The sequence below is a fragment of the Labeo rohita genome, chromosome 1 (assembly GCF_022985175.1).
Source record: "Labeo rohita strain BAU-BD-2019 chromosome 1, IGBB_LRoh.1.0, whole genome shotgun sequence".
In the NCBI taxonomy this organism is placed as follows: domain Eukaryota; kingdom Metazoa; phylum Chordata; class Actinopteri; order Cypriniformes; family Cyprinidae; genus Labeo; species Labeo rohita.
The window spans coordinates 16,543,684-16,557,558 of record NC_066869.1 but is presented as its reverse complement, the minus strand read 5'-3'; the positions used below and the strand labels follow the sequence as shown (position 1 = coordinate 16,557,558).

The following is a 13,875-nucleotide window of genomic DNA, read 5'->3' as shown; positions in this document are numbered from 1 at the left end:
CCTAATCTAAAAATAACCACCACGTATCATTTTCTATTTATTGCATATTTTGTACTTTCTTTCTTCTTTTGGTCTTTTATTGGCTGGCATTGTACCATCATGTATTTATTCAAACAGAACAGAACTTCAAGCAACAAGATTGTTTATATTCTTACAAAAAGTCAAAAGTTTGGCTCAAAGTCACACAAGAATCAAAATGGATATTCGGCAACACACCTAGGCACCCCACGAGCAAACAAACCATCAGATACATAAATAAAAATAGGCATAGAATTAAGCAAAAATAAGCACTAACTGCATTTCTGATTCACTTTTAACTCACCAGTGAACTAATGCTTCAGTGAAAAATAGGCAACATAAACAACAGTTTAAGCAGTGAACAACAGTAACACAAAATAGGAAATAATTAAGCATCCTTTCACACCATACACAAACAGACACGCCTGTCACAAATAAATAATTGTTTTACGCTGGTCCCCAAAGACCACGATATTAACTGACCGGTCTTCACTTATATAATATTACATTATACATACTAATATAGAGTATCATGTATAGCCTGTGTATGTTCATACAGCACCTTTTTGAGCAAGCATTGTGGAGCGCTGCCCGTCTCTAAAACAGCAAACCGCTGGGGTAAATACAGGCCTGCAGAGCAGTTTTCTCATCTGAGTCTTGTTGAAAGATGGTCTCGGTGTATTTGTAACCATAATAGAGCAGATATGTGCTGTGCAAATGACCAACAGAGAGCTGAAAATTCGGTTTCACCAGCTCAGGCATGATAAAGAAGAAGAGACATAAACGAGGAGAAATTCTGTTTAAACTGAGACGTTCAGATCATGCATGACCAGTGGTACAACAAATAGATGCAGTGCTTGACTGGTGAACAGATACCCTGATGGATCACTGGTTTGGAGCCTTTAATTGTCACTTCTTATTTCACTTGAGCAATTTGCAGTCATCTGTCTCGCACACAGCGGCCCCATGATGGTTACAGGACATATTGTGCAGGTTTGCTGCTGCTGCTGCTGTGCCGTTCCGCTCGTATTTTACTGGAAGACCTCTTTGTTTATCCACATGAGGCTGCGAGTCTCATTGGGCTTGGCTTCGTACTCGATGCAATTGAAGCTGTTGCCGAACTGGCAGTGCTCTCTCTTGTAGTAGTTGTAGTATTTCACTTGCCATACGGTTTCAAACATGCCAGCATCTTTGAACTGGCAACAAAAAGAAGATAGAAGGTTAGAAGCATTTTACAGCTCAGTTCTTTTTGTATACTCAATCAGTTGGCTGAGTGATTTGTCTTTAGTTACAGATGTGTGAACCTGTAACACAATGCAAAATGAATACAATGCTTTGACAGTGTTAAAAACAAAAAACAACAACAACAACAACAACAACTAGATATATTGATGTGGAGTAGCAACCTGACTATAGATTTAGCTTGCAGTTTATGCTGTTTTTTTTGGTGATTTGCTCTGATTTTAGGTTAATTTTTGAAACAAAGATTTTTGGAGAACACGTTTTACAAGAAAATACAGTTTCAGGTGTTCTATTTCAACATTTTACATTTAATTCAGTGTGTTACTTGCAATTTCCTTATAATTATTTGTGAAATTTACTAGCAATTTCTGAGTGAAAATTGTTAAAATTGTTATATATATATAATTTATTTATTTATTTTAAATGCTTAAATTCTTAACCCAACCTTCTGGGTAGTTTTATTTAACTCTACTATTGTTTAAAAATAGGTAAATTGTAATGCAAATTAAAAACCAGACACATAATTACTAAAGGCATCAGATATAATCAAAAGGTGAAGATTTATTATTAAGCAATTTAAAAAATGTTTGCTATTTAATTATTTATTCAACTTATTAATAAATGTTTAATGCATTAATAAACACACATACATGTATATATTTTAAAAATATTTGTATGTATATATATTTATACTTATATAATTTATATTCTATAAAAATATTTTATATTTAAATCTAACATTTTTTCCTTAATATATACATGTATGTGTGTGTATTTAATATACACAGTACACACACACATATTGTATGCAAACAGAAACTTTTTTTAAATGCAATTAGTCATGATTAATCGGTTTGAAGCCCTGCATGTAAATACATGTAAATATTTTCAAAATATATACTGTATGTGTGTGTATTTTTATACACATAATAAATATACACAGTACACACACATAAACATATAAACTTATATTTTGAATATGATTAATCGTGATTAATTAATGGTTTTGCAGTCATATTATATACATGAAAATACATGTAAATAATTTCAAAATATATACTGTATGTGTGTGTATTTATATATACATAAATATACACACTACACACACATAATATATAATATATAATACAAAAAATATAGCAATTTTTAAGTAGTAGTTAAGTTGAATAAAACTACTCAAAAGGTTGGGTTAAACATTTAACCCAACCACTGGGTCAAAACAACCCAGTTGCTGGGTTTGTCCACATTTCACCCAACGCTGGGTTATTTTAATACAGTATGTTTTCAAGCGTATGTGTAAAAAGTGCATAAAAGATGAAAATAGCATTTAACAAAGTGATTTACCTATTCTAAGCTATATTTGTACATTTTTCTGAAGAAAATTTAAGCAGTGATGACTGAAGTTGAAACTGGTTAAATTATTTTGACGAGTCAAAGTAATGGAAACATGATTTCCCAAGCATTGCTAAGTAATTGCCATAGTGTTTATATGAGGTTGCTATATGGTGTTCTGGGTGGTTTCTTATTGGTCCAGGTCAGATAGCCCACCCCCCAATCTACATGACATTTTGACCTCCAAATTTGACTTAAAAAACTAGAATTTGTTTGCTTGTTTTATCATCTGTCAGGTGCAAATCATGAGCCTTATAAAGTAACACAAGCACAATCTCCTCAGTAATTTGAGACGAGTATTAAACAGTATACCAGTGAAATCTAATGCTTAGGCTGAGTTTAGCTTCAAATCCCTAATCCTCAATAAGAACAGTTTCGCATATAGCAATTCCAAGTGATTCCATAATGAATTCTATTCCATTCTAATCCCGGCTGGGTTCTGTTACCTCTATGGAGACCTGCACAGGTTGCCTGTCCCCGCTCTTGGTGTGTGGCACACCCTCAGTGTCATAGGTGCCATTGTAGATGATCTGCTCATCATCTTTGGATTGCTGCTCCAACGGGAAGCTCTTTCCGCCAATTCCCATTGTGCTGAAAAACCCATTTAAACAAGTGCCTGTTTAGCTTACTTGACACATCTAAAATTCCTTCTGTCAATTAAACATTAACGACTCGTACTTGTAACACATCCCCTTGGCTCAGTTTTACAGCGTTTCTGAATAACGTAGGCTACTGCGCAAATAAAGAATCGCCTTATGCGCATAGACACATACAGCCATCTAGCTATTTATATGCCTATACGATACGATATATGTCATTTCCTACAGGAGCGCAGGTGAACCTTTCGACCTCAATATTGCGAGAAAACATCGAGCGTTAAAAGCTATTCACATGCAGAAACCCATAACATCAGAAGCATGTAAACAGGATAAATTTAACCGCGTATTCACGTTGAATGGACTTACGTGGCCTCCGCGCTACCCGGCTTCACGATCACCTCGATTTTGTATTTCGATCCGGTTAGCATTTTGATTGTCCTGCTCTGGCCGAACCTCGTCCCGTCCACTTTATAAAACACGGGTCCGTCATTGGGTTGAATTTTCAAGGAAATCGCGATGTTTATTATCGCTGGAACGTCGGCCATGGTTGCGAGATAACGGAGGTCGATGTGTTTCCAGGGCTCCCCGTCATTAAAGGGATGGCGGATGGTCCCAGGAAGCTGTTGAGAGATGCTGTGACGTCTACACAAGCCATCACACCCATTTTAGCCATGCAGCATATATGAATGCATATGTATACGGCTAAACTGGGCTCATTTAATACGCCAATGGCCATCATAGTCTCGCTTGCGCTGGGAAAACAAAGAAAGTCTAACAGAGGCATTGCTAATCCACAGAGTGTTTATTTATTTTTGTATAGCTTATGGAGCATTAGATTTAGATCCTAATCCCATTGTGTTAGTGTCCATCTCCTTTATTCTCGCGATTAAAAGCAGTCCCTGTCCAAAGTGCTGAAACTGAAGAATCATGTGGTGCTACTCTAATGCTACCGCCTGCAGTATATTTAGGCTTAATAAAACATTATTTTAATTGGGAAAATAAATTATAAACCGATTTTAAATGTGCATTTGCATTTGTGCATTTTGCATGCATTTGTATGCAGTTTTGTCTTTGCAGAAAGCTTTCCAACAAACAACAGCAGTTATATAAAAACATTAATTTTAATTAAAACAGGATGTGTGTGAATTTTTTATAGACAGTCAGGCCAATGATTGTAATCTATGACATTTATGCCATTTTAAATAATATAAATAATTTTTGTTTTACATTCACAATAGTTTTATCTCACATATTTCTCCATAATGAGTTCATAAGGAAGTGCTCACCCAAAAAATAACATATTTTGAAAATGTACTCACTCTCAGGCCATCCAATATGTAGATGAGTTTTTTCATCAGCACAGATTTGGAGAAATGTAATATTACATCACTTACTCACTAATAGATCCTCTGCAGTGAATGGGTGCCGTCAGAATGAGAGCCCAAACAGCTGATAAAAACATCACAATAACCCACAAGTAATCCACACAACTCCAGTCTATCAATTAACGTCTTTATTTAAATACTTTTTTTGTTTGATAGGACAAAAAAGATACTCATTGCCTTTAAAAAAAAAAAAAAAAAAAAATGAAATAGGTTTTCCATTTCACTGCATGACAATACTAGTTCATACATACTGATTTCTCACTGTATACACTACCACTCAAAAGTTTTTGAACAGTTTTGATTGTTTTTTAGTCTTAAGTCTCTTTTGCTCATCAATCCTGCTTTTATTTTTAAATGTTTAAATATTTTTACTATTAAAAATAACTGCTTTTCATTTGAATATATTTTAAAACGTAATTTATTCCTGTGATCAAAGCTGAATTTTTAGCATCATTACTCTAGTCTTCAGTGTCACATGATCCTTCAGAAATCATTCTAATGTTCTGATTTGCTGCAAGAAAAATGTAGTATTATGTTGAGAACAGCTGAATAGAATTTTTCAGGTTTTAATTTTTTTTTCAGTATTAATTTCTATAATTTCTTTACCTAAAAAAAAAATGTATACAAACTCCAAGCTTTTGAATGGTATGTATAATGTTAAAAAAGCTTTTTAATTCAGATAAATGCTGATGTTTGGATCTTCATCAAAGAATCCTGAAAAAAATGTACTCAACTTTTTAAAATAATAATAATAATAAATAAATAAATGTTTCTTGAATAGCAAATCTATTAGATATACATATTAGAATGATTTCTGATGGATCATGTGACACTAAAGACTGGAGTAATGATGCGGAAGATTCAGCTTTGATCACAGGAATAAATTACATTTTAAAATACATTCAAATAGAAAGCAATTATTTTAAATAGTAAAAATATTCCACAATATTACTGCTTTTGCTGTATCCAATAAATGCAGGCTTGGTGAGCAGAAGAGAATTCTTTAAAAAAACATTAAAAATATTTGTATTTGAAAAAGGCATTACACTGCAAAAATGGTGCATTTATTTGTAACAATATTTCTATATTGTTTTATGTGGTTATAAAGACATTTGCACACAGATAGCAGCAGAAATAGAAAGAGGGCCAGCACTGAAGAGGGAAGTAAAGCATGGGGACACATAATATTCATTAATATATTAACTTTGATAAAATAATAGTTGCATGATTTAAGGCAAAACACTTTTTGGCAGTGACTCAATTAAATAAATTAACAAAAATCAATACTTAAATCAAAATGTGCAGAGTATTGTTGATCTATAAAAAAAAAGAGCTCTCTTTGTTCCATCTATAAAACAATTTCCATCATATGAAACGGATAAAAACCCATTACAGTCTCAAGCAAATTTCAGTAATACAACTAAAATCTTCGGTAACAAAAGCCACATTATCATATATTCTGACCACCACAGTCTTAGTGCTTTTTTTTTTGCAATACCGATTACAAAATTATTTGCCCAGCAAGTGTTTCAGTCATAATGCTTCCATTGTAGACACAGCTGATATGTTTCAGCCCACAGACAGGATCCCCAAAGTCTCTCTTTGCTCTATCTATCCAGTTCCGCCTCCAGTATCTCTCCCCAGGTCTCCACGTCCAGTGGACACATGCTGTTAGGCGGGATATCGTCAGCAGAGCGAATATTACTGTATCGGCCCTTCAGCCACCTCCGCTTTACGCAGCCTTTCCTGTAGTTACGCACGAGAGTAACCTGGAACAAAAAAGAAATGTTAGTTAACAAACTAACAGCAGAGACAGGAATAAAATAAAGCAGAAAATCACAAACCTTCCACGAACACCCATCAAGCCTGTCCCCGTCCACCTCCCTTCGGCAAATAGCCAGCACCGTGAGACAGTGGCTCCTCCACAGCTGATCGCTCCCCTCGATTATATCATTCCAATGTTTGCAGGTTAGCGAGGCCCGGCACAAACTCCTGACGTCCAGCTCACTGAAGATCCTCACGCTCATCTCTGTAGGAAGGGTCTCTGTGAAGTTCTGCTGAAGTGGAACTTCAAGAATCATGGTGGATCCTCCATCTGAGCTGAAGATGGCGCTGTTACTCCTTTTACAGACATTCTGCATCTCTCATCGTCCTGGAACAGTTTCAGTTTTATTTTCATTGAGCCTAACATCAGTTATTTGTATGAGAGAACATTAGCTTTACAAATAAGCATTATTAAAGCAATGCAAAGAGTATGGTGTTCGTGTATTTTGAAGGATCGCAGTATCTTGTTTGTTCGTGGACAAAGACACCAACTACTTCAATCTAGCCACCGGTTAAAGCTAGAACGGATTTTAGAAACAACCACGAAGCGGTCACATCTACATAACTGTATGCTGTACGACAGATTAAGAGATATATTTATAAAAACAATATGATTTTGTAAAGATTCCTACCGACTGTGGCGTCTCGCTGACAGCTGAGGATTTAAACGTCTGTTTGTTTACGCCTAAAACGTCACAAGGCAAGCCTCGCCCCGTTCTCACTGCGCATGCGCGTCTTTTCAGCGGATATTTAAAGTTATTTTGATTCTGCATTATTGTTGTGAGCAGTATGAATTATAGTGTACGTGTTATATTATTTGCGTACAGAAATTGTGCACCCTCGTGGGTAAATTTTTTTTAAAAAAGGTCCCACGTGCGATTTATACAGCGCATGCTCGTTGTGGAGTTCACCGGAAGTCCGAAAAATAATCATTATTATTCATTTCATACTACACTTTATAGTCAACACAGTCAGTTTCTTCAGCGTTTTTCATGTAATCGAAGCAGCGGAAAGTTAACTCTTCGCAGCCTAAATAGATAGTGAGTAGTTTCTTTCTTAAAGTAAAAATGTGAGAGTTTACTGAGAAAGTTTTAAGACGTACGAGTTCAGATCTGCTTTGCAGCGTTTGTATACACTTTATAGACAATTAAAGATATTTAGTCACTGAACTTTAAGTTCAAACTGATGTCTTCTTCTGCACAGATGCCAGGCTTCGAGTTGGAGCAGGTGGACGGTGGCAGTCCTATAGATCTGCCCTATGGAGAAACAGTCTTGGGGAGAGGACCATTTCTAGGAGTAAGTGGACTATTACCACTGTGCAGTATATTTTCACTAGAATGTCTTTCAGATATATTAGATTGCATGCTAATGTTCATGCCATTGTGCAAATGATCATGTTATAATTAATACACTTTAGTCCCTGAGCTTGAGGCAAATACTTATTTTAAGCTGAATAGGCAGATGTTAAGATTGCATGTTTTTGTATCAAGTGCAGTGAGTTTATGTAGATATTTACTACCAGTCAAATTTTTGAACAGTAAGATTTTTATGTTTTTTAAAGAATTCTCTAATGCTCATCAAGCCTGCAATTATTTGATTCAAAATACAGCAAAATCAGTAATATTGTGAAATACTTTTACTGTTTAAAGTAACTGCTTTCTGTTTAAATTTATTTTAAAATGTAATTTTATTCCTGTGATCAAAGCTAAATTTTCAGCGTCATTACTCCAGTCTTCAGTGTCACGTTTAATATGCCGATTTGCTGTTCAAGAAACATTTATTATTATTATTATCAATATTTATCAGCATTTATCTGAAATAAAAAGCTTTTGTAAGATTATACACTATACCATTCAAAAGCTTGGATTCAGTATAATTTCTTTTAGTATAGTAATATATTTTAGTATAGTATATAGTTAATAATTAAAAAAAATAATACTTTTATTTAGGATTCTTTAATTTAATCTCAAGTGATGATAAAGACATTTATAGTGTTACAAAAGATTTCAGATAAATGCTGTTATTCTGAACTTGTATTTATCAGAGAAACCTTAAGAAAATCTACTCAGCTGTTTTCAACATAATAAAATTAATAAATCAGAATATTAAAATGATTTCTGAAGGATCATGTGACTGGAGTAATGATGCTAAAATTTAGCTTTGAAATCACAGGAATAAATTACATTTTAAAATACACTACCGTTCAAAAGTTTGGGGTCAGTAAGACTTGTAATAGTCTTTAAAGAAGTCTCTTATGCTCATCAAGGCTGCATTTATTTGATTAAAAATATAGAAAAAAAACAGTAATATTGCAAAATGTTTTTACAATATAAAATAATGTTTTTTATTTTAACATACTTTAAAATAGAATTTATTCCTGTGATGAAAAGCTGAATTTTTATCAGCTGTTACTCCAGTCTTAAGTGTCACATGATCCTTCAGAAATCATTCTAATATGCGGATTTATTATTAGAATGATCAATGTTGGATAATATCAACAGTTGTGCTGCCAAATATTTTTTGGAACCTGTGATTTTTTTTTTTTTTTTTTTTTTTTTTTTTTTTTTCAGGATTCTTTCATGAATAACAAGTTTAAAAAGTACAGTGTTTATTCAAAATATAAATATTTTATAACAATGTAAATTATTTATTATGAACTTTTAATAAAAGTATTAATTTAAAAAAAAAAAAAAGAAAAAAAAAGAAAAAAGAAACAATAAAAATGTACTGACCCCAAACTTTTGAACGGTAGTGTACATTTAAATAAAAACAGTTATTTTAAAGAGTAAAAATGTTTCAAAATTATACTGTTTATGCTGTACTTTGGATCAAATAAATGCTTCTTTAGTGTGTGTAGTGCATGTTTGGGCATGTTGAACCTATACTTCCTGTTGCTTTAATGTGTTAGTTTCACTTTCATGCATGAGCCATTTATCACTCAGCAATGACAATCAAAGCCCTCAAGATGGCACCCTATGTCTGAGGGTTAGAAATAGGGGATACTAGGGTGAATATCTCATGAAATGACAAAAATGTACTAACAAACCTCAGAAGTCCTGACAAGGGGTATAAAGCATAGATTATTTAACGAAATGGGAATTAACTTTAAGATGATCTCTATGCTAGTGTACACATAAAAGTTGACAGCCTTTAGCATATAGACCAATTATCTGTTTGTAAACATTCGGGATGCGCACGCATGATGGTTGCAGAAAACCTGGGAGAGATAGCCTTTATGGCTAGAGAATTACACAGATATGGTACAAAATGGTAAGAGTTAAAAAGACTATAGATAATATTGATTAGATGTCATTTTTAAAATGTTATTCGCATATTACAAGAGCTTGTCACCCAGCGATAAGCACCGTTATTCAACGAAACTGTTAGATAGTGGGTCTTACAAATCCGAAACAGGGATGACGTTTTTTTGTGGGCAGTCTATGGAGCTATGGAATAAAAGAAAAAAAAACATGTAAATTTGATTTTATATTTTAAAATTGTGACTTTATTCTCGAAATTCCGAGATTATATCTCACAATTCTAATAAGGAAAAACAACTCGTCATTCTCTCTTTTCCCCTCGGCTCAGAAAAGGAGTTTATATCCCACATTTGTTTCTTTTTTCCCCCTTCAGAATTAACAAACTCACTAGTTTTGAGTTAAATCGAGTTATAAAGTTTGAATAAGGAAATATAAACTTGCATTTGCAAGAAAAAAAGTCAGAATTGTAAGATAAAATAAATAAATGTTATGTAAAAATGTTAATAGTAATAGGTTTAAATAATATTTAATGCTGTACCTGTAGGGCTAGTACAATACGTCCCCTATGAACAGCATATGTGAATATTATGTAGACCTGTTGTTTAAATCAAATTTATGCTTTAAAAGTAGAGTAATCATAGCAGTTTTCATCCGTTTAAACGTCTGCGTTTAGCTTCAAATGGCGACTTTACAGTATTCTCTCAAAATGGTTCCGATTTTGAAATCAAAAGGCATAAAATGTTTTTTTTTTTTCTTTTATTCCATATATTTTACCTGTTTACCTCCACTTGTTACCAGTGTTTTTCTGCAACCACTATGCGCGCACAGCTGCAAGTGACTTCTACTCGAAATTGGTCTATAAATAAGTTAGAATATAATTTAAAATCTTTGTCTTGCAAAAAACGTATCTTGTTCGTCTTACACCAGCTTCCTGTTTTGTAAGGAAGTATGTCGAGATGAAACAGAAAGCTGTGCTCTTTGAGCCACTTCATATCATGGGATCTTTAAATCACCCAGATCACAGTGATGCGACCTCACAGTGTCATTGTAATGTTCTGCTACACATATGATGAATGACACAGTGTTGGGCGCCATTGAGCATTTATGAATTGAAGTGACATTGAATTCCCTTCATATAGGAATAGATACACTGCCGTTCAAAGTTTTGGAGTGGATTAGATTTTTTTCCTTTATGAGATGTTTTTGTCCTTTAGAGACAGCAAAAAAAAAAAACAGAAATATTGTGAGATATTCTTAGACTTTGCATTAACTGCTTTCTAGTTCAATGTATTTAAAAAAAATAATTTATTCCTACAAAGCGCAGTTGTGCTGCTTCATATTTGTGTGGAAACTATGACACATTTTTACAGGATTCTTGGATGAATAGAACGTTCAAAAGAACAGAATTCATTTGTAATAGAAGTCTTTTGTAACATAATAAATTGCTTTTCTGTCACTTTTGATCAGCTGAATGCATACTTACTGAATAAAAGCAGAAATTTATTTAAAAAAAAAAAAAAATCTTAGTGAACCCAAACCTTCAAACTTTTGTACTATTCACCTTCATGCTTTTCAAGATACAGTTCACCAATATATCATCATTTCGCTTTGTTTTCGCTCTCCACCAGGTGAATGATAAGAGAGTGTCCAGGAACCACGGCATCCTTGAGAACCTGAACGGCCAGCTGCGTCTGAAGCCTGTAGGTTTTTGTTGGTCGTCTGATGTGGGCTGAGAGTCGTGATGGTGGTTTTATGATTTTACACTCTTCTGTCGAATAAAAGCGGCACTCAGCTTTGATGTTAAGACATCAAAAGTTTTCAAATATGAGCTCTCTCCTCGCATCTTTCTCTCTTGAGCAGCTGTCTCTCTTAATTACATGTGTCGTTACGGCCTGTTAGTCATGCTGTCATAGCAACTATGATTGCATTTGGGTAATGTTCTCCTCCACTGATCTTTCGACTTTGAGTATATAACAAGTCCTTAATTTAAAAAATCTCGTGAATATTCATATTAATACCTAACGGAGATAATTCATTACACATACTTTTTATTCTAGCTGCACAAGCTCGATTCAGTGTTGTCATTGCTAACTAAAGCTATAAAATTGATTTTGTTCATTAAAATAAAGCAGAAATAACGTAAAGTATAAGTATTAGATGGAAAAAGCTAAAGTAAACATTTATTGGTAACACTTTACAATAACTAAGAATACTAAGAATGAACAATACTTCTACAGAATTTATAAATCTTAATGTTAATTTCAGCATTTACTAATGCATTATTAAAATCACAAGTTGTGCTTGTTAACATTAGTTAATGCTAACATGAACAATGAGCGACTGTATTTTTATTAACTACCTAACGAAAATGAATAAATAGTGTAATAAATGTATTCTTCATTGTTTGTTCATGTTAGATGTAATGCATTAACTATAGTGTTACCCATTAATTTTAAAAAGAAGTGCTAATTTATGTAAAAAAAAAAATAGTATATAGAGCTAAGTAGACATAAAAAAAACTAAAACACTCAAAAAATTGCTAAAACTTTAAATAAAAAATACTAAAGATAAAATGTGTAATAAAAAAATGAAAAGAAATAATACTAAAAGCAGCACTGTCTTTTTGTTGAGAGAAATTATTGTCAAAGATTAGCATTTAATATGTATGAAATATGTAGGAAAAAGTATATATTGTTAAATTGAAGAATAAAAAAAGTGGAAAATATGGAAATACTAAAAAATGGCTGAAACTTTTAATTAAAAGTTATAAAATTATATATATATATATATATATATTTATATATAAAATACTAAAAAGGCACTGTCTCGAATGTTGACTTTTTGTTGAGAGAAATTATTGTCACAGCCATAAAAAGTAATAAAAAAACTAAAATAAAATGTATAATAAAAATAAATAATACTAAAACAGCACTGTCTCAAATTTTGACTTTTTGTTGAGAGAAATTATTGTTGTAATCTAAAATAAAATGTATAATAAAAATAAATAATTAAAAAATAAAATAAAATTATCATATAATAAAAAATAAAATAAAATATATAATAATAAAAAAAAATAAATAATACTAAAACAGCAGTCTTTTGATTTTTTTTTTTTTTTAGTTATTGTCATAGCCATAAAAAGTAATAAATATGAAATTAAATAAAAATAAAATATATAACAAAAATAAATAGTACTAAAACAGCACTGTCTCAAATTTTGACTTTTTGTTAAAATTGTCATAGCCATACAAAGTAATAAAAAATAAAATATTTAATAAATAAAAATTAATAATACTAAAACAGCACTCTCAAATTTTGACTTTTTGTTAAGAAAAAAAATCGTCATAGCCATAAAAAAGTAATAAATACATATATATATATATATATATATATATATAATAAACATAAAAATAAATAATACTAAAACAGCACTGTCTCAAATTTTGACTTTGTCAAAGCCATAAAAATGCTAATAAAATATATAATAAAAATAAATATAACAAATATACATTTAGACTTTGTACTCATACAGGAGACAAATCCAGCATAAATCCTTCCTCTCCTTATTGTCTCTTTCATCGCAAGGTGGCAAAGTAGTTCTGTATAGGCCTGTATGTAAAAATGATTATTATTTGCATGTGATTGACCAGTATTCTTCTCGCGTCTATCCTCTAGACACACCTGAACCCATGTTTTATTCAGACGAACATTGTGGCTCAGCCTCAGCCTCTGGAGAAGGACGAGTGGCATTGCCTAAAGGAGGGCGATATCTTCTCTCTAATGCCTGGGAAATACATTTACAGAGTGCATGTCAAAGAAGACGACCAAACCCCCAGGTGATTCAGCCTGTCACTCACAAGCATTTTACTTAGTTTATTATTCAACACAACAGAGCTCTGTATGATTGGCTGTGCAAGCGTGCAACGAGAGTGCAGCATATTTGCAGCAACCTCTTTATTTATTTTACTTAGTGTTAATATACATGACCCTGGACCATAAAACCAGTCATAAGGGTCAATATTTTGAAATTGAGATTTATACTTAACGTGAATGCTTTCCATTGATGTGTGGTTTGTTAGGATAGGACAATATTTGGCCGAGATACAATTATTTGACAATCTAGAATCTGAGGGTGCAAAAAAATCAAAATGCTGA

At 32.6% G+C, this 13,875-nt stretch overlaps 3 protein-coding genes across 7 annotated transcripts in view; 1 reads left to right on the top strand and 2 right to left on the bottom strand.

Annotated features, from left to right (window-relative positions):
* Positions 1-125: 125 nt before the first annotated feature.
* Positions 126-3,871, bottom strand: cnrip1a (cannabinoid receptor interacting protein 1a). Its single transcript, XM_051093081.1, has 3 exons — positions 3,618-3,871; positions 3,099-3,243; positions 126-1,214 (listed from the first exon to the last, which is right to left on the bottom strand). The coding sequence occupies exons 1-3, from the start codon at positions 3,794-3,796 to the stop codon at positions 1,050-1,052; spliced, it is 489 nt and encodes a 162-aa protein (XP_050949038.1). The 5' UTR covers positions 3,797-3,871; the 3' UTR covers positions 126-1,049.
* Positions 3,872-4,765: 894 nt separating this feature from the next.
* Positions 4,766-7,188, bottom strand: LOC127152476 (F-box only protein 48). The gene is made up of 3 exons (XM_051093203.1): positions 7,093-7,188; positions 6,481-6,788; positions 4,766-6,405 (listed from the first exon to the last, which is right to left on the bottom strand). The coding sequence occupies exons 2-3, from the start codon at positions 6,775-6,777 to the stop codon at positions 6,244-6,246; spliced, it is 459 nt and encodes a 152-aa protein (XP_050949160.1). The 5' UTR covers positions 6,778-6,788; positions 7,093-7,188; the 3' UTR covers positions 4,766-6,243.
* Positions 7,189-7,336: 148 nt separating this feature from the next.
* The window catches only part of aplf (aprataxin and PNKP like factor), a 51,261-nt gene continuing 44,722 nt past the window's right edge, over positions 7,337-13,875 (top strand). For all 5 annotated transcript variants that reach the window (XR_007829967.1, XR_007829966.1, XM_051138694.1 and 2 more), the window contains exons 1-4: positions 7,337-7,500; positions 7,664-7,756; positions 11,349-11,420; positions 13,396-13,556. Coding sequence is in view for 3 of the 5 variants with exons in the window: in XM_051138694.1 (XP_050994651.1) it covers positions 7,664-7,756; positions 11,349-11,420; positions 13,396-13,556 (326 nt within the window). In the remaining 2 variants the exon portion in view is untranslated. The remainder of the gene's footprint in view (positions 7,501-7,663; positions 7,757-11,348; positions 11,421-13,395; positions 13,557-13,875) is intronic.

Excerpts from the sequence above, each read along its gene's own strand:
- cnrip1a (XM_051093081.1), bottom strand. The coding sequence starts at position 3,796 with ATGGCCGACGTTCCAGCGATAATAAACATCGCGATTTCCTTGAAAATT. Across the intron at positions 3,244-3,617 it reads CCGGGTAGCGCGGAGGCCAC|CACAATGGGAATTGGCGGAA; the intron begins GTAAGTCCATTC and ends TGGGTTTTTCAG. Across the intron at positions 1,215-3,098 it reads CTGTGCAGGTCTCCATAGAG|TTCAAAGATGCTGGCATGTT; the intron begins GTAACAGAACCC and ends TTTTGTTGCCAG.
- LOC127152476 (XM_051093203.1), bottom strand. The coding sequence starts at position 6,777 with ATGCAGAATGTCTGTAAAAGGAGTAACAGCGCCATCTTCAGCTCAGAT. Across the intron at positions 6,406-6,480 it reads TTGATGGGTGTTCGTGGAAG|GTTACTCTCGTGCGTAACTA; the intron begins GTTTGTGATTTT and ends TTTTTGTTCCAG.